The following is a 27,316-nucleotide window of genomic DNA, read 5'->3' on the forward strand; positions in this document are numbered from 1 at the left end:
GGGCGCCAACTGAAGGACTGGGCTAAACTAAGGCCCAGCGGTGCCAGGGCACAACACCTGAAACCTTCGTGGGGATACCTGTTCCGGCGTACAAATTACAGAGACACGGGACACTTCCTTCGGCGTCAAAGATCAGCGTTTATTTACTGCAGGGACACAGAAATCGCTAGAAGTACAACAGAGTGTATGTTCAGAGAGTCTGCTTCCAATTGCAAAAGTGGATCGCTCCTTTTATACACATTTTCGCCATTGCACAACATACGAACAAAAGGTTACAACTCAGTTCCCACAGTAAACTTCAAAAGGGTCGCATTCATGTTTTCAGAAGCCCGGAACATAATTACAGTAGCATTGCCGGTTCCCAACTGTAAAAGCACGCTATCCCACCATTAGGCACATTCCATTCTGGTTGTAAACGAGCGAAGAGAAGGGACAGAAACAGGTGCAAGGAAAACAAAGACAGACAACAGATTGAAAAGAGTGTGGGGGCAATATCGGAAGCATGATCACAGGATCAAAGGATTCGAGCCTAGCGCATGCAAGGCTGAAACAATAGACCAGCACGGCAAGATGAGCCTCGAGCGGAGCCATCTGCCTTTGCCGTGTCATTCCCCTAGTCATAAAGACACACTCAAAGGGATATGCATCTTCCGCAAGAGCTTGGGAGTCCCAGGGTCATCAGGCGGACATTGTTCGTTCGCCGGCTACGTGAGGGCAAGAAACAAAATGGATGCCGTATCTAAAATGGAACCCGAGGGTTCAGATGAAGAAACCCGTAAATAAGACGAACCCTTCTGAGTAGTGTAGCGAAAACACGTACACTCACTAAACTCGTCATTTGCGGTTCGTAGATACCAAACTCATCCATATTCGATCAAGCCCAAAACGTCATTACGATTCTCACGGAACCTCAATAGCCCAAGTGCCCCCGTCACCAAAACAGTCTTGACAGAGCTGCGATGTCTGCTCCACAACTGCAGATCTGCAATCAAACACAAACTTGAAATCCTCGATACCATCACCCTTCACAACATAGACATGCTCTTCCTCACAGAGACCTGGTTCAACGATACCTTTCACGCTATGTTTGATCTCCTACTACCCACAGGCTATTCTATATTTAGGAATGACAGAACTGACTAAGTTCCTTCAACTTAAGGCTTTTCCTACCAGCTCCTTCCGCACTTTTGAATACCTATCTCTTGAGCTTCAATTTCACCAGCGCTCACCCCTCAGATTCCATGCCATTTCCTGCCCGCCGTGTAGCTGCCCTTCGTTTATGGAGGAACTCACTGACTTTATCAGCGACCAATACTCGCAAAATTACAATCAGAACTTCGTGGGTGACTTCAATCTCCATTAGGGCTTACCGCAAGACTCTTCTGCAAATTTGCTGGTCACAAATGATCTTATCCAACACTGCACAGAATCAACACACTCTAAGGTCTCAATCCTGGACCTTGTGATTTCTAAAGCAGGCATGCTTTCTTTTGCCCTATTCAAGTAGACTGGTCTGACCACCTCCTCATCCCATTCTCTCTTCACCTATCACACTCTATAACTCTTGGCCAACCTAAGAGGGCTACCTCCTGGTTCCGTGACACTAAAAATATTGACATCCGTTTCTTCTGCTAATCAGCTTTGCTATCACTTCCAAGATTAGACCCGAACCTAGATGTTGACAAACTCACCTCCCAATGCCTCACAGTCCTTGCAGTCAAAATCAATAACGTCAATCCTCTCCAAAGCAAAAAGAAAAAGCCCACGATCTCAGGACCCTGGTTCAACAAATCCATCTATGAAGAAAGGAAGCACCTTAGATTCCTGGAGAAACAATGGAGGCAAGCGCCCTCCATCGATAATTTAGCCACGCTTCGTTCAGCAAGATCCAAGTACCACAAGCATATCTTCCTTGGGAAAGCTTCGCACTTCAGAACCCTCCTTGACTCAGCCAAAAATAGACCCAAAAAACTATTCGATCTCATCAAGAATCCTAACTGCTCTCCCCCAACCTCCAAGTCGGAGGATTCTACAAAGAAAGCAGCAGATTTCGCTATATTCTTTGACGAAAAAGTGGAATCACTGGTGGATCAGGTCGTTCATACTACCCCTCCAGAGGAGCGCAAATCCTTAGCCATTTGGCAGAACTTTGACCCCATCTCTGAAGATGCCCTCCTCAATTGCATCCGCGAAACAAAGCCCTCCAACCATTCCCTGGACCCCATCCCTAGTGCCATTGCCACTGACTTCTATACCCATTCTCTTTCCTATTAGACCACTCTGGTCAACCTCTCCCTCTGTCAAGGCTCCCTTCCTGTCTCCTTCAAAACTGGGCAGGTCACCCCTCTGCTGAAAAAAACCCACTGCGGATGGAATTGACCTCAACAACTTCCGCCCCATCACTAACCTACCCTTTCTTGCAAAGATCACAGAAAGATGTGTAGCAAAACAACTCTCTTGTCATATCAAGAACAATGATCTTCTTGATAATTTTCAGTCTGGCTTCATCCAAAACTGCAGCCCTGAAACAGCCCTGCTGCAAGTGATTGACGATGCACTCCGGATACTCGATTCGGGGGGGGTCTTGTCTTCTAATTCTCCTTGATCTTTCTGCAGCCTTTGATGCTGTCTATCACAACACCCTCCTCAACACTCTCCAACATAGAATGGGCATGGAGGGCACTGTGCTTAAATGGTTTGCTTTCTTCCTCTTTGAGAGATCCCAAATGATCAAAATAGCAAACAGTCTTTCATCTCCTTTGGCGATTGTTCAAGGTGTTCCTCAGGCACTATACTTGCACCCACATTGTTCAATCTCTATTTAGAACCACTGGGAAATCCCCTAAGTAAATCCGGGATCCACTATCATCTCTATGCAGACAACACTAAAATCTACCTCAAGGTTGCCTCCACTCATGATCTCTCCATCCTAAGCTTTACTCTCAACTCCATTCAAAACTGGATGTCAACTCATCAACTGATTCTGAATCCCTCCAAAAGTGAATTTCTCCTCCTGTCCTCCTCGCTTTCTCCTCCCCCAGTTCAGTCATGGATGGATCAGATGAATCTACTTAGCAATAAACCCATCATTGTCGACAGCGCAAAATCCCTTGGTGTCATACTCGACAAAAACTCAATCTAATCTCACACATAAATTCCACTGCAAAGTCTGCTCGATACCAACTGTGCCTTCTTCAGGAAATTCCTCGCTTCTTCCCGGAGCAAGACCTTAAAACACTGGTAGAATCGCTGGTCCTCTCCAGACTGGACTACTGCAATTCTCTTCTTACTGGATTCCCCAAATCCCATCTGCCCCCCCTTAAATCTGTTGTCCATTAAGCAGCTTGTTTCATTTTTTGGAGCCAAAAGAAGCGACCACATCACACCCATGTTATCCATCCTCCGCTGGCTTCCCATAGAGGTAAGATCTATCTACAAGACTGCCTGTATCACCCACAAAGCCTTGCATTCCTCCTCTCCTCGCTACCTGGCGAATAAATTGAAACTCTCTGGAGGCTCTAGACCATCACGTAATGCTGAAAATTTACTGCTCGAGCCTCCCGCTTTCAAGAAGGTAAGAATGATGGCCCAATACTTTTCAGGTAACGCAGTGAGAATCTGGAACTCACTTCCGCCTCAGCTCTGGACCACCACCTCCTCCCAGGCCTTCAAAACTGACCTTAAAGTTCTCCTCCTTCAAAGACACTTCCAAATTTAATTCACGCCCTATCTATTATCTGAAGGAAGACCTTCCATTATAGAAAATTTTATTCTCCATGACTATGGAAGTGCCTTCTCAGTGTGTACTTGTGGTTTGAGTGTCTGCCAAGTATTGCAACATTATCCTTCTACCTGTGCTTGATACTCTTTTGTAACAAGCAAACGTCACTTTTCTCTTGTAATACACTGTTTGCTACTTCTTACATTTTGTTTGCTTTAGATACTTGCGCAAGTGCTACCATTGCCTACTTAGCATTTGTTCTTGTGTTTGAGTGTCTACCATTTATTGCAGTATTATACCTCTACTTGTACTTTATATGCCTTTGTAACCTGCACACGTGTAACTTGTTTTCCTCCTGTAATGTAGCGTTTGCTACATCTTGTATTTTGTTTGCTCACATTTGTCACTTTTGCCTCATGTAACTTAACATTTGCTTTTGTAATTTGTTCACTAGTAATTTTCTCCTTATGTATCATTACTGTTCCTATTGTGAAGCGCTCTGACACCTTCGGGTAAAGTCCGCGCTATATAAAAACGCATAATATAAAATAAAAATAAAATAAAAAAATATCAGAGGATATGGAGGTCTTCTCGTTTATCTCTACGAGCTAGGCCACCACTCGACTTGACTTGGTGCTGTCCTCCTACAACTGTTCTCCCACTACTCAGTGTTATATTCGAAGGCCTCTCTTTTGGCACCATGTGATTGCTGTCTAACATTATATGATACATAGATGTCCCCTTACAAGTGTATAACGTTTGCTTAGGCACCTCAATCTGCATAGTAGTAGTTGTTTGAATCAAATCATGCTTAAGTAGCACATCAGGATTAAATGACATGGCATTGCAGATAACCAAAGTGATTGCCAACAACTTTGGTTAGACCCTAATATGAGTAAATTATATTCTACTACAGTTACGTTTGGAAGGAATTGCTAGATTACAATGTGTTTACTATTGCATATTTTGTTTTATATTGCACGAAAAAAAGGATGTTAATGGCGGTGTTTGGCCATTTAGATGATCCCAGTACATCTCCTTATATGTTGTTCTCTGAGCCCTTCAAAAATGGAGGCTGGCTTAACCTCTAGGACTGCACACACCTTGAATGGAACCTATCTGGGTTTCTAATAGCCATGATTACCTTCTTATTTTTCCTTGCCTTGTCTATTCTAGTGAGGGGGAGGGGAGAGAAAAAGCCCACCCCTTGCTTCTTGCCTCTCTCCTCTCCCCATAGGTGCCTTCTATTGAGTGCTGAGGGTGTTAGGGCAAGAGCGTGTGGTCACTTTTCTTTTATGTGACAAGTCAGAGAGAGAAAAAGACAATGGATTAGGGAGAGCGAGTTAGCACCAGTGATAGGTGCACACAGTCTTCTAATGAATAACTTCACTCTTCTTCCATATACACTGTACCAGCTGTTAATACAAACCTGCTAGACTCACAGTGAACTTGTAGAAACATTTGGTGCCCGATTGACTGAGTCGATAGTGGCTATTTCACTGGTTGTTCATAGATGTACTCTACTGAAGGTATGCGGGTTGCGTGTTAATATATGAGGATTGCATCCGAATAAGCAACATTTTATCATATTATTCATTGATTGTACTTTTTGTTAACATCTAAGATGTCATGTTCTGTGATGTCATTGTAGGTGTCAAAGGGGCTGTCATGCTGCTTCCACTGCGCCTGACATGTTGGTGACATTCTTCATCAGGCATAGCTAGCCGAGACACCTGAGCTCCCATGCCACCAGCGACAACCCACCTCCTAGCACTTGCTGTCCATTATTGTTAGCAGCCCCTGAGAGCAGTCTCGCTTCTTGGGCAAAGTTCAAAATATCTCTTGCGAGTAACCCCAGACAAACCTCATATCAAAGAGTACAGAATGGTTTACTCAAAAGTTCTGTATTAATAATGAGTTTATTTCATTTACTCATGTGCAGGATGCTGAGTAATTACTGTTGTAAAGCACCACGGGTAATATACAGACATTTTCAGAAATACTCCCAGCTGCCCTGTAGATCAGCCACATCCTTGACATGTAGTGAATGGGAGCTGTAAATTCTTCTTACATTGGACCAAGGCGACGGATTAGGCAGGGTTAATAGTGCATGAGTCATGCATGCATTATATGAAACAAGAACTGACAAGTCTGCTATAATGTGCTATCACATGCAAAGATGAACATGCATTTATGTTATTTGCATATATTAGCACACTAAAGCTAGACCTGGGGGTTGGCAAATGCTTATTTAATAACCTTGTGTTGGAGTGCAGGCCCTTCAAGGCAAGGCTGTATTGTTAGTGTTTTTCCCTTAAAGCATCGCAGAGGATGGCTGACGCGTGCAACGCAGCAAATCCTTGCTTTTTAAATCACACGTCACAATCAAACCTATGGAATCCATCAGCCTGATTCATCATTATCCCGTTTTGCGAGCCCCTAATAGCGATTCATAGCGAATCGCTATTAAGGACTCGCAAAACGGGATTCATGTAGGAATTGCATAAAGAAATGCGATTCCTACATATTCCTTATTTGCGATTAGCAAATTGCTAATCGCGAATAAGGAATAACTCGCCATTCATTCCTATGGGCTAAAAGGCCCATAGGAATGAATGGGGAGTATTCCTTATTTGCGATTAGCAATTTGCTAATCGCAAATAAGATAGCGATTTGAAGGGTGCCAGGGGTGTCCAAAGGACACCCTGTAGCACCCCTCAAATGAAATGTTACACAGGTGTTGCACACACACATGTCAAAAGGACATGTGTGTGTGTAACATGCAACTCAGAAAAATGCATTTAAATGCATTTTTCTGAGTTTTTGCAATTTACCACGAGGTCTGACCTCGCGGTAAATTGCAACCAGAAATTGCGAATTCGCAAAATAAAATTGGATGATGAATTGCATTTAAGGAATCTCAAATAGAGATTCCTTAAATGTAATTCCTCGCAAAATTGCGAGATCGCAATTAGCGATTTTTACATTTGGGATGCTGAATCCCAAATGCAAAAATCGCACCCGCAAAGGGCCAGATTCTCAGAATCTGGCCCTTTGCAAGCGCAATTTTGTTTGATGAATCGGGCGGCATGTTCATAAACCCGACCAAATTCCCAATCCATAAACATGCTTTTCTATGTTTACGTAGCACAGGTACAGCCAGCGATCACAATTGATTGGACTGACCAATTTCATGAACTCTGAGTAGGTCATGTGCTCATTAGGAAATGTTACTGAATTTTGTGTTCTTCTGACATATTTAGGGGTGTGTGTGGGTGTGTATATATATATATATATATATATATATATATATATATATATATATATATATATATATATATATATATATATATATATATATATATATATATATATATATTTTTTTTTTTTTCTTAGAAACCTGGAAAAATAGACTAACATATAGTTCTTTAAAAATCAGTGATGCCTGCCCCACTACCCAATATTTCAAAAAATCATTTTTGTTTATGGTAAATCACAAGGACAATTCCAAAAAGGTGTTTGTTCGAATGTATAATATGAATAATGATATGGCCATTCAGGGCTTGATTGTATTTCATTTCAAAAATGTGGATTGTTCTATAATGTGCCATGAAAACTGTGAACCTCTCGTGAGGGCTCATGAGTGAACCGCAATGAGCCTCACGATTTAAAGGCACTACCCGTATAGGCGCCACTAAATGTAAATATGCAGCATAAGGTACCGCGAACCCTTAAAGATTTAATTTTGAGAAATAATTTCAATGTGATACACACTTAACCCATATTTTGAACTACATAATGGTATCTAATGTATTGCGAATGATGATTAGCATTTTCGTTTTAGCCATTATAAGATGGCCGCCGCAGGAGTAATGATGAAATTACTAGCTATGTGCCTTCTTTTATGTTTTTGTATATTTTGTTGGAAACAGGTGACATATGGTCACCATGGTTTTATTTAAATAATGGTAAAAACAAACACCAGTTTACACTGACGAAGGCGGCAACGCCGAAACGCGTTTGTAAGCTGACTTTACCTGCAGAAAGGTTCTGTAATAAAATACCTGGCGAACCCACGCTGTATTGGCTTTGAGTGCTCTTATTTGGTTGAAAATCCCGAGGACTGGGGGATCTTTGCGTTGTCAATATATATATATATATATATATATACCAAAGCTTTGACGAAAATCTGCCTGCGCCTCTTTTCCATGGCGGGCCTCGACGGGGTTTCGTCTCACCCCCGTAAATCCAAGAAAACGCTGTCTCTCTTTCCTCACAAGACAACAAGTCGAGGCCCAGTTTGCTTTTTAAGTGAATTTATTTAGGCAACTGGCGAAGGCTGCGAAACGCGTTGGGTGTTGTTGCCTAAATAAATTCACTTAAAAAGCAAACTGGGCCTCGACTTGTTGTCTTGTGAGGAAAGAGAGACAGCGTTTTCTTGGATATATATATATATATATATATATATATATATATATATATATATACTCTGGATGCGCAGACAAATCTCGCATATGTCGAAGTCAGTGGAGGGCTGTGATACACCTTAATATGTATCCGAATAATTAAATAAAGAGCCTGCGTTCGAGGCAGCAGTTTACACCAAGTTAATCCGGTGCAGTACAACGCATTTCTCTATCACACACACACACACACACATCTATTAATGCAATGGCAGTGAAATAAACGCGGCCAATAACACATCCTCTTTAGAGCAACTGTACTAACAGCACATTCAAATGTTTATTACTGCAATGCAAAGGTCACTTTCAAGTTTATTTCCGCAGTACAACAAAAATGGCATTATAAAAAACTGTTTACTGCCTAACAGATGCACGGAACAATTACTTTCAGAGGGAAAGAACTCACGAGATGAGGCACATCGTGGGACCTGAAATCTGAAAATAGTATTTTCAAGAGTGTCTTAATTAAAGTTACTTAATGAGATAATTGTGCTTTCATCTTACAGCGGTGACAGCTGGATGAGATCCCTACTGAAAAGAAAAGGGTTATGAAATTGTAAACCAAAGACACCGAGGGGCCCTGTATTTCGACAGGTGTTTTCAAAAGTGTATTTCTTTTCCATTTCAATAGAGACAAGAAGTATATATATATATATATATATATATATTCAGTGCTTCACAACACAATTGTTCCTGCCCCTTACCTTTGGTTTCTTATAAAAGCCAGATAGGTACCATCTCAAAACTTGCTTCATTCGGCAGTAGGCATCATTCTCAAAGGCTGCTCTGCAGGAAGACAGAGGGCGGGAGAGTTAATCAACTGTGCCTCGAAACACTGAAATAGACAAAATTCAATAGTAGAAAGCAGAGAGCTCGTTTTCGTACCAAGAAACTAAACGTCAAGGGGAGCCGGTGGTTGAACCATAATAATCTTCCTGTATCATTATTGTCCCCGTAGGAGTTCAGGTCAGAAACAAGCTGAAGACAGTCTCCCCAGCGGAATTCACGCGCCAGCGTGCCCTGAGGGAGCGCGTGCCCTGTGCTGTGGTGAGCTGGAGAGCACAGAACCTCAAGAGGCACATGTCCTCTTACATAAACTAACACAACAAAACACTCTTCAGTTACCTGAGCCTAACCTGCGGCTTCAACAGGTGTGCATCACCTCTCCACTCAGGCTGACACCTTTTCCAGTGTATTAACCTCGACGTTATCATTTTTGAAGTTGTCAATAAGAAACAACACACAATGTTATTTGACAACTCATTCACAGTAATGAATTTATATTTTAATATTCATTATTTGAATCATTGCGTTTACACTGAGACGCTGAAAAGGATGCATTTTCAAAAGAAACATGGCACCAGAATATTGATATTAAAAATGTATATATTTATACTAACTGGAGGTTAAAGACTGAGTCCTCTTTATGATGCTGTTTATTATACACAGGTTGACATGTCTGTGCCCAATTCTGCAGGTGTGCCCTTCCTGACTACTGCCATCATCTGATGCCCCATGTAGTGGGGTTGTGACCAGGAGCAACTGACGCAAAGCAGTCATGTCTGTATCATTTACAACTCCTCTGTATTGTAAGCCTACATATATATTTATACACACACACACACACACATATATATAAACCTTCATTATTAATAATAATGATATATATATATATATATATATATTATTTTTATTATTATTTATGCATTTTTAAAGATGGCATGGCTACCCAAAATCGGGCTTCCCAGCGCTCACAGAGCTATTGAGATAAGATATTGTTTTAAGTGAAAAGATACGTTTTAATTGCTCCCTGAATATTAGCAGGTTTCCAGTTATTCTAAGAATCATTGAAGATGGGGCGTTTAGTGTTGTTGTCCGCTGGCTTGCACACCCAGCATTATAAGATAAGATATTTTATTTTGCTTCATTAATTAAAATCTTTGCAAATGCATTACAAAAAGATTCCCTTTATACACAGATAAATACAATTAAAAGCAATTAAAACACATAATGTAAAAAAGGACATCAGCTGCGTGTACAATTAGCTGTTTTTAAAGAGATTATCATAGACTGTTATGACTAATGTAATGTTATCTTACAATGACTACCACAACTTCTCCAGTCGGATGGCACAGCTTAACCAGGTCCATTGTCCAGATTAGAGTCTTGGTAATTAAAGTGCAAGTACAACTAAAACAAGATAGTGATTTATTGTTGCACTTAAAAAGCATTTTAGCGGGTTTCGGACAATGACAAGGTTTTAAGGTTCTTGGTTACCATCTCAAAAAATGTTGTTAGCCGACAGTTAAGCTGGACGTTACTGGGACTGAAGCAAAGCTTGACTGCCTGCCTACAGGACCGGATGCCATGATACCTAAAAAAAGGACATTACAAAGTGTATCTTATGTCTTTTGAATTGGGGCATTTGCAGGTAACGTGAGTGATGTCTTCCTTCCCACTTCCACATACACGACAAGTCGGAGTGCCTTCCTTACTTTCCCATGTTGGAAGGTAGGGTTTGATCGCAATTACCCTTAGGCGCAACCTTAGAAAGTTTTCCTTCATGCTTATCTTGATTCCAGCACTCAAGTAGGCTAGGGATTTTAGCCTTACATAGTCAGTAAGCATCATCCAGGCGTGGGCTTTTTTAGTTTTTTAGTAAGAGTTGCTTTGTCATCTAGGAGATATAGAATAGATGTTGTTTTTCTCACTGCTTTTTTTAAAGAAAGATGATCCGTTGGAGCGGCCCAGAGTTCAGATAGGCCCAGAACCTGAATAGAGTCAAACAGTTATTCTAAGAGGAATCAGAAGGGAATTCCAAAGTTTGGACACCACAAAGTAAATGAGCGCCCTCCACCTCTTGCTCTCTTAATTTTAGGTCTTTCAATCTCTACTCTCTAGGGGCGCTATACAGGGGAATGAGACACCAAAGAATATTTGGGCCAAGCGTGTGTTTTATCTTGTGAGCGGTGCATAAAGCTTTGAATTCTATACTTTTGTTCCTGGGTAGGTAATGGAGTTTCACGGGGCTGAGCGTGCTGATTATTTTTTAGGTAAACCCAACAGTACTCAAACTGCAACATTTCACATGACTTGCAGCTTTTTGGTGACATATGAAGGGCTGCTTAGATTAAAGAGCATAGGGCTCAAAGAAGAGCCGTGCGGCACTCCACAGTTAAGCTGATGTGTCTCCGAAAAGAAAGGTCCTTTACTCACTTGAAATCTCCTATTAGCTGGAAATAAAGTAAACCATTTTAGCACCTTGCCAGTAATGCCAGTCTCTTCTAATCTGTGTAGTAAAATTGGGTGGGAGGCTGTGTCAAAGGCTATGCTCAAATCGAGAAGATTGAGCGCAGCTGACCCACCTCGATCCAGTGTCTTTTTAAGGTCCTCTGTGGCCAACAAGAGAGCCATCTCTGTGCTGCAAACAGATTGAAAACCAGTTTGTGTCTGGTGCAGTAAATTGTTGGTATCCAAAAATCAGTAAGATAGCCATTTATCAGTTTTCCAAAATTGTAATTACCCCCAGAAGTGGCAATATGAGTTTATAGTTTCCCCCCGGTTAGGGCCTAAAGAAGGTTTTTTTTTCAACAACAGGTGAATAATCACATGTTTTCATGTATCAGTTACACATCAACTTTTCAAGGATAGATGACCATTAGAGCTGATAAAATAACCTATCTCCTTTTCAACAGGATATCAATAGCAGCTGGGTCTACAGGAAAGCCGGACTTGTGTTCGCTAAAGTCAGGATGTCGTTGTGACTAAATTGTGGGAATGTTGCGAGTTCTGCCACAGACATCATGGCTGTAGCACTTTCATTGGCTTTAATGAAGGGGTCTGAAATCTCTGACAGCCAGTCATAAATAAGTCTGACCTATCCAAGGAAATAGTTGGCCAGCTGCTCACAATGTTCCTTGGAAGGGGGGAGCACCCCTCCATTATTAGGTTTTAAGAAGAAATTCACACAAGCATAGATTTCTTTGGAAGGCTGTAAAGACTGATTGATCCTGTCAGCAAAATCTTTTAACCTGGCTCTACGGATCTTGTACTGATACGTTTTAAGGCTTTCTTGTACATTTCCTTAATTCCCTCATCATACTGATGTCTCCATTTTCTTTTATCTCTTTTGCACTCTTTCCTTTGCTCCGTTATCTCTGGTGAAAATCATTTAGCACAAGCTCTGGGATGGGAAAGTTTATGTGCTTTTATTGGGATTAACGTCTCCAGCAGTGAGATAATCCAAACAATCCATTATATATATATATATATAAATATAAATATATATATATATATATTAATATTAGGGTTCAAATGGGGCTTTGTGCCGAGGAAGGCGCGTGAGACACTTTGCCATCCCCCCCCCCCCCCCCCCCCCCTAAAAACAAGCATTGGAAAAGTTAACAGGTCTTGCATTACCAATACTTGTTTCATTTGCTATGGTTTATCGTTAATTTAGCATTCCAAGAAAACCATATGTTAGCTATCTTAGAACGGTAAACTAATCATGAAAAACAAAAAGCATTATAAGATGGCTGCCATGGTATGCACATGCATCCAAATGAGTGTAGGCACATGGGTAGCCATTTTATATTGATTTCTGTTATGCCTTATGGCAAAGGAAATACATGAAAAGGAATGGGTACTGGCAAAGTCAAACTCTCTGTGACCAAGGAAATGCCTGTTGTCATTGCCGGTGCTTGTTAAAATTTGGTGTGAGCTGCAGATCTTGAGTACTAACTCCAGTATTTGTGTTTAATAACAGCTGTCCAGTCAGTAATGATCTGCGCAGCTCAGGACACCTAAACATAGTTTCCCTGCTGCCTCTTTTTGTAGGTGGTTCTTTTACTACTTGCACTTGTGTGATTGGTAAGCTTATTTTTTTTGCTGTGATTTTGTAAAATAGATCAATGTTGCAAGGTTCTGCCACACAAGCATAAGCAATGCAAGCTTTCCTTGCACCCAGAAGATGAAGCAGATGTTCAAGCACTTTTGCAGTGCAAACCTCACTCAGATTGAGAATATACAAAACATAAAGACCAGGGGTGCACCACATATAAGCAAACAATAAACGCAAATGCTGTTAGGAAGCAAGTAGTAATAACTCCTGCACAATCCAGTAATCTTCTTCTTTTATTTATGCTTCCAACACCCGTTTCTTGTGGTGCACCCTAGGGCCCAGAAGTAGTACCTTCACATGTCAATATGTATTTGGAACCCTTGGGGTCAGGGCCGGACTGGGAACCAAAACCGGCCCAGGCAAAGAGCTCGGCCGGTCGCCAAATCCCGGGGGGGGTGAGGGGAGATTGTGGTGGGGGGGTTGTGACTGCCGTCAAGCTCTTTGCCTGGGCCGGTTTTCGGCCGATTTTGTTACACGGCCGATTTTGCAGCTACGCATGTATGGCATGTATGCGTGTCACATGGCACAGGTGTTCATGCAGAGATGTGCATGTACACAGGAATTCGTTATTTACCACCCAATAGTATTGGGTGGTAAATAACGAATTCCTAAGGGCCTGTGGCACTGTTTACTGTGCCACCTACATCTGGATTTACAGAATCTGTAAATTTACCGATTCTGTATTTCATCGAATCGGTAAATTTACTGATTCTGTAAAATAAAGGCCCCCTACATTTCAAAACCCAAATACCGGTCGGTAACGGCCGAAATCGGTCGTTACTGACCGGTATTTGGTCTCCTACATCTGGCCCCTAATTCGGAGGCATTATTTCACTTTATAAAGTGCTATGGCATAAAAAAAACAGAGGGACAGCTGTGTCTTGCGTGAGAACAAGTATTCATGATAGGGTCCTACATCTCATGCTAGATCTGAACCCATATAGATATATATATTATTTATATATACACGTCACACGTCAGCATCTCATGACCTAGGCACCAGCATTTACATTTCAGAGTTATTCATACATGCACATAGACCTCTTGTTGCCTCTATGAAATGGGAGCTGTAAGCTTCTGCAGCAACCACAGATCTATCAACACAGGGAAAAACAGTGAGTTTCTGTTCCCCGACAGAATAAGGGGGGAGTGGGCTCTACAGTTTGGGGTGTTTCAAGTTGTGTTTTTTTATTTTGTTTACTAGCCACCTCCAAAAGCAGAGCACAATAACCCCAAGAAACGAAATGATTTCAAAATGAATTTTTTTTTAAAGTATTAAAAAACAACAGCTCAGTAATATGAAACTCTTCTCCTAGGATTCAAACACGCAACAACAAGTCAACACCTCCATGGCAGAAGACTACCCACTTCACTGTAGCTGGTGATTGCTAAAGAATGGTCATAACTTTACCATCTATGTGAAGAGACAGCTTGAACATGTAATGATAACAGCTAGTATTTCCAGGGCAAGAGAATAAGCGCCGATCTATTTCGTCTACTTGCTTAAAAGTGTTTGCACCAATACCATCTCTGTGAAGACACAGCTGCCGCTTGCTATCTAGGTGATAAAGGAATGTGATCTGAAGCGAGCATACATGTGTGTTAGGCGTTGCTGGGCCTCAAACCAAAATACAAATACATTGGCCAAGGCAAAGTCAGTAGGTTCGCCTATGCGAGGTATTGGTTTTGGCAACGTTTTAGCTAAGTTGTACTGCAGCATAACTGTGCTATGATACCACCAGCGCAGGACGCCTCATTTCACATTGCTTTATTGCTGGTGGAGGTACGGGTGGGTGGGAGACAAAACAGGGTTCAAGTGGGAAAAAGACTGTTATGATACATCCAGCAATGTACCGAGTCATACCCCTTTTAATTTTTAGGTCTCGGCTCTGGACAGTGCATGTGCTGTCGCTTAAAAGACATGTTGTATAGAGTTTGTGGGCTTTCGCCCATCCAGAACCTTTCCATTTCCTGGCTCTATCGTTGGTCTTCTATTCTTTATCCCCATTTGTCTTCCTGTGTTTAGGTCTCCCTGAGAGCAGTGAATAATTACTAATAGACATACACAGCGGCCATTTTAGGAAATGTTTTCAGGACTACTTTACTCTTCGGTTAACAGCACTTTTCACAAGCACTCATGTTTACATTTACTCCGAGTGATTCTCATCACAATGCTGTGGATTCCGGTGTTGCTTGTACGTCGACCAATCCCATCCCAATTAACAGCTTGACCCGTCACCCCCACCCCCACCCCCACCCTCATCGCTTCTTGCTTTGTGCAATAGCGCTAGTGACAAAGGTTTCCCAACTTTCATTTGCTAGAACACATAATAGGCAATGGAAAAGCCAGTCAATCGGAATACATTATTTAACAAATAGTTTAATGAAAGTGGTGCCCAAATCTCGACGGCTGACATGCTCCCCACACACACCTTAATTTACTTCGCAGAAATGGCATCTGTGAAGGAAGCGCGCAACATACAGAAAGCTGTGCATCAAAATGACTGACATTCAGGAAAGTGTGGACTGATCTCTCTGCAATGCCTTCTGAAGTATGCAAAATTGTTAACAAAGAGAAAGCTAACGGATATCGGATGGCAGGATGCATGCAGGATTAGCGCACAGTCACTAATGTACGACTTGTGTGGCATTTGCTATGCATGCTTTACAACAAAGTCTTTCAGTTCTAGGGATGTTCCTGCAGCGGGTGCACTAGTATGATTCCTACAATAAAAAATTGAATTGCTCCATGTCTACATTAAAATTATCAGGATCATGCACAAGGAAGAAAGACCACTAGGCAGGATTGTGAAAACAAGCATTAGAAATGCAATAGGTCTCGCAGCATTAGAGTTAGTGCTTTTAGAATTGTTTATGGGTTTTTTTTGTAAATCTTTAGCATGAGGTTGAGGGTGAGTGAGGGTGAGGGGTTGAGGGTGAGTGAGGGTGAGGCTGAGGGGTTGAGGGTGAGGGTGAGTGAGGGGTTGAGGGTGAGGGGTTGAGGGTGAGTGAGGGTGAGGGGTTGAGGGTGAGTGAGGGTGAGTGAGGGTGAGGGGTTGAGGGTGAGTGAGGGTGAGGGGTTGAGGGTGAGTGAGGGTGAGGGGTTGAGGGTGAGTGAGGGTGAGTGAGGGTGAGTGAGGGTGAGGGGTTGAGGGTGGGTGAGGGTGAGTGAGGGTGAGGGTGAGTGAGGGTGAGGGTGAGTGAGGGTGAGGGTGAGTGAGAGTGAGCGGGTGGGTGAGAGTGAGTGGGTCGGTGAGAGTGAGCGAGTGGGTGAGAGTGAGTGGGTGGGTGAGAGTGAGTGCGTGGGTGAGAGTGAGTGCGTGGGTGAGAGTGAGTGCGTGAGAGTGAGTGGGTGGGTGAGAGTGGGTGGGTGGGTGAGAGTGGGTGGGTGAGAGTGGGTGGGTGAGAGTGAGTGGGTGGGTGGGTGAGAGTGAGTGGGTGGGTGGGTGAGAGTGAGGGGGTGGGTGAGAGTGAGGGGGTGGGTGAGAGTGAGGGGGTGGGTGAGAGTGAGGGGGTGGGTGAGAGTGAGGGGGTGAGAGTGAGGGGGTGAGAGTGAGGGGGTGAGAGTGAGTGGGTGAGAGTGAGTGGGTGAAGTGAGTGGGTGAGAGTGAGTGGGTGAGAGTGAGTGGGTGAGAGTGAGTGGGTGAGAGTGAGTGGGTGAGAGTGGGTGGGTGAGAGTGGGTGGGTGAGAGTGGGTGGGTGGAGTGGGTGGGTGGGTGAGAGTGAGTGGGTGGGTGGGTGGGAGTTTCTGACTAATAAATGAAATGATGCAGCCAGAGATATCTTGGTCCATAACAAAACAGACAAATATAGAATAAAAATGCTGGTGACACAGGTAAATTACACCTAAAAAAGGAGAAATAAAACACTTAATGTTTTAAAGATCATGTGGTCTTAGATGAGATTCATTAAGAGGAAGCCAGCTCTACAAAGATGACGGAAAGGAGAAAAAATGATCAACTGTACAGCAGGATCTAGGAACCACAAGCTTACACCCGCTGCGCTGGTGGAATGGCAGGCAAATGTGGGTCAGAGGAGGGGGTGCATTCCCATTATTGCACCAAAGAAAAACCGGAAGCTCGAATACAATACCTAGCAATGGGCAGACCTAGTTAATGTGAGGGTTCCAACAACATGGTATGCTATCTGAAGATGTTGGAAGAAAGAGTTTGGTAGTACCAAATGAAATGCACTGTGATAGCTGAGATATGACCGCATTGTTGCTGTAAATGACACACTTGTTACTTTTGAGGCTCAGACAGAGTCCTATACAGAGAAGTATGGTATCCCAAGCAGAGAGATTGCCGCTTGCTTTAGAACAGAAAGAATGGATCCTATACAATGGGATCGATAAGGGCGTTGTTAAATACCAGCGGGCAGCTCTTTATGGATCCTACCTGGATAAAAATCAGTGGGTGGGAAATCATATTTCTTTGAAAATAAAAACGACAGAAAGCGGACCACTACCCAAGAGACCATTTTTTTTTTAACAAGGCCAGGACCTCAATCCTTGAACGTGAAAACGTGAAAGCTTTATGTTATCCACATGTGTAGGACTATCGCTTTAAAATGGGAAGAAACGTGATCATAACTCCAATGTGGTATGAAAGGAAAGTTCCTTCAGAATCGGGATTTTTTTTACTTCTGGGTCAGAGCACAGAGAGTGATTACAGTCAATTCATAGGGCCGCTTTAACAGCTAAATGCTTAGTTTCAGAAAAGGGTTTTAACTCTCAGCTAAGAGAATTTAAGGTCAAGCTGCTAATTGCAGCTCATTAGGTTCCTGCTTGCATCGTATATCTTTAATTATTTGTACATTTCAGAATTTTCAGCGGGAATGGATTCACTCCCATAGCTGCCATTCAGGGTAGACTCGCATTGTGTGTGGCCCTCCTTTACCTGCCGCTTGTCACAGCTCTATGGCCCATTGGCAATGATGACATTTAGTTTAATACCGCACATCCCCTGTTCACCACTACAGTGCCCTAAGGGCCTGGTGTACATGAGGTACAATTCTGAAATAAATTATGATTATTTTCTAGAAATAAGTTTTGGATAACTCTCTATTAAAGTACATTGTGTCCTAGGCAAGAATTGGGAACATATCTTCAAGGAGTGTGGCACAGTGTACTCATGAGGTGCTTGGATTGAGTGGAATAATGGAAGCAAATAAGCCAGGGGGGCCTAAATTAAAGGGGTAGGGGGGGCACCTAGAGTGTGGAGTCCAACATGCAGGGGGCCCTGGGGGTAGCCGAGCAACATGGGGGAGGGGGGGGTCCAGTGGGAAGCCAGCCAGGATTGGAGGTTGAGGAAGGGGGTTAAGCCCCGGAGTAGACATTTGAGCCACACTGAGGGATGGATGGAAGGCATGGAGACGACGAACACCGGGGTGGACAAGCAACAGGAGGAGGGAAGAAGAGGGGAGCCAGAGTGTTTCCAAGCACCAGGGAGCAGCCCACCAATCAGGGGTCAGGCATAGGTGGACAGTCGGAGACAGCTGGCAATATGGCAGCCAGGGCACGCACTGGGTGGAGCCATGGGGTGGGGGTGAACAATTTAGAAGAGCGGTGGTTGCAAGCGTGCAAGTAAAGGCAAGAGTTGAGGAGAATGTGTGGAGAGCAAGAGTGAGGATGCCAAGGGAAAGGGAAGTTTCAAGGAAAGAAGGAAAGAAAAAAAGAAATGGGAAGAGAAAAGAGAAAAGAGGATTAGCATAAAGAGAACAGATAAAGGAGCGATATGAGGAGGGAGGCTGCAATAGGGCGGAGTGCACTCTTTGTGCTCGTGTTGAATTCCTTACCGCTCCAGGGCACAAACACTCCCAACCGTAGGTCGCTATGAAAGCCCAATGGTCTCTGCAAACTGAACTGCGCTTCCCAGTGGACTGGACTAGATAGTGCTTGCCTTAACTCAGAGGTTGAAACGACAGTCTTAATAAGATGCTGCTTATTTGTTTCAATTTAATAATAATATAAAAAAACATTAATGTTTGATGACTAGTTCTTTGAATAGAGCTGTTCCGTAAGTAAAATTTTCTTTCTAAAGAATGCTGTGTATTTAATGTTGCACTGTGATCTATTTTAAGGCCTGGCCTAGAGAGAACTTTAGATGTCTCACTAGTCCCATATCAAAGAAAGATATACATCAACAAGGAAGAGAGGGGAGGGGGAGGAGAAATGCGACACGGCGGGAGGGGGCGGGCAGGGGAGGGGGCGGTAACCTAGTGAACTTAAAGTTTAGAACCACATCCCGATCAAGTTGAGACTGATCCCCTGTCTAAAAAAAAAAACCGTTTTACTACACCATTTGATTTTTTTTTAAATAAACCATTTTTAAACACATTTTTCTAAATACGCCGTTGTTTTCAAGAAAAACAATTTTTCACTTTTTTGTAAGCCTTTCCCAACAACCTTTTTTAACATTGGCTCATTTTCATGATACAGCATTTTTTCACAAGAAATGGACCATAGAAGCTACCATACTGTCATTAGAAAAAATGCTGATCACATATTAACCAGGAAGTGCTGTCTTTTGAGATTATAGACAGGCACATGTAAGTCATTTTGGAAAGTTCTCGTTCTAGTCTCCGGCGCTTTCCCAGTGTTTAGCGCATTTTTCGGATTAGCAAGCAAGTTAAAAGACGGGCTACGAATGCTCACAATACGTTCCTGAGAGCCACAAGAAGGTAATACCCGGTTGCGAGTGCAGCCTCCAGCATGTAAGTAAGATGACGGCAAGTCTTAAAAACAGCCGCCCATTGATAACAAAAGTTTAGCTAACCTACTAAGAGACGGGAAACTTTCAACCCATGATTTTTACCCCGCAGTGTCTGATCGGGCTACGAATGCTCACAATACGTTCCTGAGAGCCACAAGAAGGTAATACCCGGTTGCGAGTGCAGCCTCCAGCATGTAAGTAAGATGACGGCAAGTCTTAAAAACAGCCGCCCATTGATAACAAAAGTTTAGCTAACCTACTAAGAGACGGGAAACTTTCAACCCATGATTTTTACCCCGCAGTGTCTGATCACAGGCGCCCTCACCTTCCGTGCCAGCTCATGGGGGTATTTCTTCATTGAGCCTATGTTTGCATACAGAATCACCGGAAGACGCAAGGAAGAGAGGGGAGGGGGAGGAGAAATGCGACACGGCGGGAGGGGGCGGGCAGGGGAGGGGGCGGAGAGGGGAGAGGTGCGACACGGCAGGAAGACGAAAGGAAGAGAGGGGAGGGGGAGGAGAAATGCGACACGGCGGGAGGGGGCGGAGGGGTAAACAAAGACGGACGTGCACGCGCCCGTGACTTTTAAGGTCAATGCGCATGCGCATAAGCTCAATGCGCATGCGCATTGACCTTAAATTTATCGTGCACTGCAAGGAATCGCCACGATTCCTTGCAGTGTGGATAAAGAGTGGATAACTCGCAATAGTCTCGCTTTGCTCGATGCGCATGCGCATCGACAACAGGCGAGACCTAAAAACTGGAGTGCTGGCTTTATTTCAATAACACTGATGAACACTATGTGAGGCACAGTGGTGACATAATGGCCAACACCAGCTACTGACCGTTCTTCGACTGAGAACTCGTATATAAATAAACCAGCCCCAACGCTGTTACCAAATGCCTTGGTAATGCCTGTAGCTCTCGGATTGCTGAGACATATTAGCTTTGTCAATGCTTGTTATGCCGGATGGGGTACAGCACGGATAAAAGAGGGATCATGGGCTAGTGGGAGAGAGGGACAAGCAACAGTGGCAACAATGGACGGAGAGAGGGGGTTTGGGGCAAACAACCTGGGCAATAACTGAGGGCAGGGCAGAAAGGTGGAAGCAACTTGGGAACCATGGCTGGCAGGAGGAAGGGTGAGGCAGAAGGCCACACGAAGGGAGGGCTGGCAATACAGAGGGTAGGTGGGGGAAAAAAGCCCCATGAGGCGATCAGTGTCGTCATGTCATGTTGCTTTTGTTGTTATGGCAGGGGTCTGAGAGCAGCACGGACAACAGTGTGAGGACAGACAGGTCGGTGAGGAAAGCAGCAGGGAGATCAACAGAGGGAGGGAGGGCAGGTGGGGAAAGCAACACTGATATCAACATAGGGAGGGAGGTGAGATTGGAGTCACGAAGACCACCAGAGGAAAAGGGAGAAATACACGAGGAAGCCGGTGGAAAAAACACACAGTCTCAGAGTCTTTAAACACAGAAAATAGAAGCACTGACAAAAATGAGCAGTGGAAGGGCCAAAGTAGTGTGGCCATGCTCCAGGGGAGGGACAAACACAGACACTGGAAGGAAGCCTACAGCCGCTAATCAATATAAAAAGCAAGCAAATCAAAGTGACAGTGAAGCTAACCAATAGTAAGGTTTGGGCTATCTTTAAGCCCATTGATTGAAAACAAATGGTCTTGAAGAGACAGTGCATGCATTGTCTAGGTGAGACCATATAGAGTAATGTTAGACACTGCAGGAATTCACTAGCGCAGGTTGGCATGTTTCTCAGCAAACTGGTACAGTCCCATCTCACAAAAGTGGTTGCACCACCAGACCTCCAGGATTCACACACTGGTATTTCCAGGAACTGCATTCTTCCACTCAGCTTGCAACATGCAGTGTAGCATACAATCTGCAGTCCAGACCTAATGTATCACTTAAGCTTTGCCCTAGATTAATCAAAAGAAGCACCCCAAGGAAGATACGGTTTGGAGCGAGGCAAAAGAAGAAACAAGGGTGGAACTAGAGACAGTGAATGGGCAACGTGAGGTATTCACGGGGGCCTCCCTGTGTACAGATTAGATGTTGATTCAAAAGGGGAATACCAAGTTGTGGAGGAACAAGCCCTAAAGTTAAATGACGCTGCAAACTTAAATTGGGGTCCCCATATAAACGCTCTGTCTAACGTAATTGCAGCAGGTCCTCACATACCAGCATCTTGGAGGGGGTGGAAAATATTCCTATTTTTAAGTAGGCAGCCAGGCAAGACTCTAGGAACTACTATCCCACAAGCCATATAGACAATGTACAAAAAAACGACAGCTAACAAATATTGGTAAAACTTTGGGACTGGATATGTTCAAACAATCCTCTGTTGCACTTTTCTGGCTGGGTTTGAAGCTGGTATAAGTACAGTGGAACAGGTTCTCCGCTTTCAGACAGTAAAGTGGAAACAGTAGATTTTGATCAGGGCGCTACCATTTGTCGCCTTTGTGGACCTGTGGGCGGCATTTGATCTAGTCCCAGGAGCATAATGTGGGAGGTCCTTGGAAAAATAAGGATTTCAAGTGGTTTATTGCAGTTGATAAAACAACTTTATGCTAGGAATTTTTCTAAGATTAGATGAGGTCCAGGCGGTAAAACAACCACTTACATCCCTATACAGCGTGGGGTCTGCCAGGGGTGTGTACTGGCTCTGACTCTATTTTTACTTTTCATCGGTGTGTGCATCCCTTACCTAGCAAATTGTCAAAACGATTCACCCAAAGTGGCAGGGACCAAGGTGTCATGTCTGATTTTTGCAGTGGACACTATCATCCTTTCTAAAACCCTATATGGACTAAATACTCTTTGGGGGAAGTTCAATTCATTGTGTAGGGACCATGGCCTGGAACTTAACTGCAACTAAACCAAGTTTATGGTATTTAGTAATAGGAAAAAAATCAGAGAGAGCATGGCTCTGGAGGGTGCAAAAATAGAAAGAGTAGCCACATGTTATTACCTGGGTGTTAGATTGAGTTATTCCCATAAATGGCCAGCCCAGATTCGAAAAAGTGTATTAACCTTAAATCTTAGAGCCAGACTCACACTAAGAGTTGTCAACAAGGCTGCTTCATATCCTGTTTCCCCCAGCGGTAGAAATGTATAAGGCTCAAGCTTGTGGGGCAGCGCTATATGGAGCTTGACTGTGAGGTTACTGTAACCTCAATTTATTAGACAGAGGCGAAAACTCTTTTTTCAAATCCCTTTTGAGATTACCTAAATACCATCACCACCACCAATACCACCACTACCACCACCAATACCACCACCACCAATACAACCACCACCAATACCAACACCAATACCATCACCAACTCCACCACCACCAATACCACCACCAATAGCTATACCACCACCACCACCAATACCACAACCACCACCAATACCACCACTGCCAGTACCACCACCACTAATACCACCAATAGGAATACCACCAATACCACCACCAATACCGCCAATACCACCACCAATGCCACCACCACCAATACCACCACCAAAACCACCACTACGACCACCAATACCACCACTAACACCACTAATACCATAACCAATACCACCATCAATATTACCACCACCAATCCCACCACCACCAAGACCCCCACCAATACCACTACCATCAATATCCCCAATACCACCACTAATACAACTGATACCACCACCAATACCACCACAACCAATACCAATACCACCACAAATACCGATACTACCACCATAAATATCAATACCACCACAAATACCGATGCTACCACCACCAATACCAATAACACCACCAATACCGATACCACCAACAATACCACCACCATCACCACCAATACCAATACCATTACCAATACCACCAATACCACCACCACCAATACCACCACCACCACTAATATCACCAATACCACCACCACCACCAATATCAACAATACCACCACCATCAATACCAATATCACCACCAATACAACAACCAGCAATACCAGTACCACCAATACCACCACCACTAATACCACCACCAATACCTCCACCACCTATACCACCACCAATACCACCAATATCACCAATACCACCACCACCAACAACAATATCACCAATACCACCACCACCAATACCAATATCACCACCAATACAACCACCACCAATACCAGTACCACCAATACCACCGCTAATACCAATACCACCACCACCAATGCCACCACCACCAATACTACCACCAATACCGCCAATACCACCACCAATACCACCACCACCAATACAACTAATACCAATACCACCACCACCACCAATTTGACCAATACCACCACCAATACCAACACCACCACCAAAACCAGTACCACCACTTCAGAACCTCTCGCTCACTATTAATAGCAGGAGCACCGTACGACGCCGGAGCTGCAGCCGAGAATATTCCTCCTCCCTCCATGCCTGCCATAAAGCACAGCCCGCCTGGCACCAGGAGGGCAAGCCAGGACCGTACTACAGCTGGAGTGTTTATTAGGCCAAGGATAGCAATGACATTACGCGATGCCACACTACACACTCAAGTCATGAAGGGGCAGGAAATAGCTCCTTCCTCCCGCTCTTCCTCCTGAGTCACAACAGTGTAATCACAGAGCGAAAGGTGTTGGAGAGCTTTTTTAATGTTTATAGCTCAGATCATATGTAACTCTCACTTCATACTTTGTGTCTGCGTTATTTACAACACTTACACATCTTCTTCACTGCACTGTTTATCACTACTTTGAAGATGTCGAAGGCCGGTCTCTTCCGCTGATATTTACAATCTAACAAGCGGTCGAGAAGGCCCTTCATTGCAATTCAATAGGTCTTGCATTTGTGAGAGTTTAAGCTATTAGTATTGTAAATGACAATGCCTTTCATTTATGTTTTAAAACCAAAACATAAATAAAAGGCATTGTCATTTACAATGCCAATAGCTCAATCTCGCGTGAATGCAAGACCTATTGCATTGCAAATGCTTGTTTTAAATAGTTAGCGAGAAGGGGAGAGGGCATATGGAGGGGGCAATATGGAGAAAGGGGGGTGTGGTGAAAGAAGTGATGTGGCTATCATTAGCCGAGTCCTTGTGCTTTTTTTTAAATAGAGGTCTAAGGGAAGCAACACGATGTGAGGGGGCAACATGGAGAGAGGAGGGAGTGATGGTCTGGGAGCAAGCAGAAGCAGATGGACAATGGAGGAATGAAGAGAGGGGCTGAGAACAAACACATGGACAACAGAGAGTTGGAGGGAGCAGCTGGGGGCAAGCAGACCAACACAAGTTCAAAAATGTGTATAGCGCACTACTCACCCAGAGGGTCTCAAGGCGCTTGAGGGAGGGTGGTGCTTTCTGAAAGAGAGGTGGTTCTGAGTGAGGCGGAGGTGGGTGAGTAGAGAATTCCAGGTTTTAGCCGCTAAGTAGGAGAAGCATCTTACGCAGAGTGAGAGGGAGAGCGTGATGGCAACAGATGGATAAAGGAGGGTAGGAGGGTAGGAGGGAGAGAGCAGGGGTAGGCGGATGGACAACCGAGGGTAGCGGCAAGTAGAGAAGAAGGAAAGGAGGTAGGAGCTGGGAGCAAGCAGAAGGGAAACGGCAGAAGGGAGGTTTGTGGGCAGCCGACAGAGTATGGAGAAGTATACGATGAAAAAACTCTGGTAGAGTGCTTGAGCACAAACAAAAAAGTAGTGCCTAAAAAAACCTGCAGTTGAACGACACAGGAAATGTGTCAATGCTCCAGGGGAGTAACAAACAAAAGAAGAGGAAGGAAGTCAATGTCAGCTGATCAATAAGAAGCAAGTAAATAAGAATGACAAAGAAACCAGCCAAAGATAAGCAAAGGGAGAGCTCTAAGCCCAATGTAAGAAAACAAAAGGTCTTGAAGAGACAGAACATATGTTGCCTAGACAAGACCTAGAAGTAGTAAACCAAACTAATTAAACTAAATTAAATGTGTCATTAACTCACTAGCATTGCCACAGAAGTGTATTATTTTGCAGGGGAATATTCACATGTGCAAAGTTAAAATGCTATCATTCACTATGAGAAAACCCTGAGGCTAAAATGGTTTTTGACCCACTGTTCCATGAGGTACGCTGCTTACTGAAAGTCTCTTGATGTATGTATATACTTGTGTATTTTGTATCTATGAATTGTTCAAAAAACCCAGTATGGCAAAGGCCAGACCTGAAAACCATCCTGAGGAGCAGATATTGCGTGGCACACGTTGGCACTATATGAATTGTCAGGTCTAAGTGCGTTCATAGATCTGCTGCAATGGAATTTGTCATGTTCCCTAATGGATGTGCACATTTTTCACCACCTGATACGTCCTCTCTATTTTTACACTGCATCGATATTAGTGAATCAAGGTTTTAAGAGCGGTGAACATATCTGGATTGGGAACAGTGTCACAGCGCCTGTCTAGTCAGATGTGTCCCAACCTAAAATGCATGGATTGAAATGTGTTTCCCATCCTCATCACTAAAGACTTGCAATGCTCCTTCAGCTGATTCAGTAGGAAATGATGTACACTACATCACTGAAAATACCAATATCAAAATCAGCTTTGGTGACGTCGGAATCGATAGGAACGTTAAATGCAGTGCAGGTAAACAAATAATGATTATCTTTAGAAAACCAATTGCACAATATTACACAGGGAGTCAATGGCACAATGATGCATGGAAGTCAGTTAAGAACTGTTAGCCTCTTGAGATTCCTCTGGCTAGCATTCCATTCCATCAATTATTAGATCCTCTTCAACAGTACGCTAGAGGGCTAAAGTACTTCTGCTGAGCTTTGTAGATCACATTTCGGTCACTTTGTCTTTCGGTCACTAGCCCCACCCAAGAAAAAGTACGGACTTCAACTGCCAGACCAAGTTGGTGCTGTCCGAGAACACAAACAACGCATACTGAGACGTGAGTAATAGGCATAGAGGCCTGGCAACAATACAGGATCATTTCCCTGGAGAGTTACTTACTGGGAAAGGAGGTCAGCGTGGTAATAGTAATCAGACAACTTGTTGAGAAAGGACCTTGGCTCCAGGATGAAAGTGGGAAGAACCACTCGGGACAGATCCATGCCTGGACGAAGCTGCTTGAGTAGAGTCCACATTAGACCCTTGTTTTCTTCAGAGACGATCTCAGTTTGCGATCTTTCACCGATCTAGCAGGTCACCACCACAGCAGAGCGCAAAAGAGAAAATACATAAAAACAATAGGTAAGTGGTATGATTCTCCCCCATTGCGTACTTCCAGAAAACTAGCAAACACTTGTGAGCCAACAATAGGACGAGCCAATCAAAGCGTTTTATGGAATCATATTGTTTTATATATAAGAATACAAAAAGATCCGAACAACAGTGACATTTGAGCCTGTATTTTAGAAATGACGAGTGTCTTAAATTATTAGGTAGGAGAAGGAGTTTTTGCTGAGGTCGCCAAGCATATGTCTATGAAACTTCTAGTGTGCAAAGTTGCATAACTTATTTCAAGACGTTGCCATAGTATGA

The 27,316-nt window shown here is 43.6% G+C and overlaps 1 protein-coding gene across 2 annotated transcripts in view; it reads right to left on the reverse strand.

Annotated features, from left to right (window-relative positions):
• The window catches only part of OSBPL5 (oxysterol binding protein like 5), an 841,363-nt gene that overhangs the window by 243,159 nt on the left and 570,888 nt on the right, over nucleotides 1-27,316 (reverse strand). For both annotated transcript variants that reach the window (XM_086957869.1, XM_086957868.1), the window contains exons 10-11: nucleotides 26,786-26,970; nucleotides 8,889-8,970 (exon numbers count right to left, since the gene is read on the reverse strand). In XM_086957869.1, the coding sequence (XP_086813995.1) occupies nucleotides 8,889-8,970; nucleotides 26,786-26,970 (267 nt within the window). The remainder of the gene's footprint in view (nucleotides 1-8,888; nucleotides 8,971-26,785; nucleotides 26,971-27,316) is intronic.

Source organism: Lissotriton vulgaris, chromosome 2_1 (assembly GCF_964263255.1).
Source record: "Lissotriton vulgaris chromosome 2_1, aLisVul1.2, whole genome shotgun sequence".
Lineage (NCBI taxonomy): Eukaryota > Metazoa > Chordata > Amphibia > Caudata > Salamandridae > Lissotriton > Lissotriton vulgaris.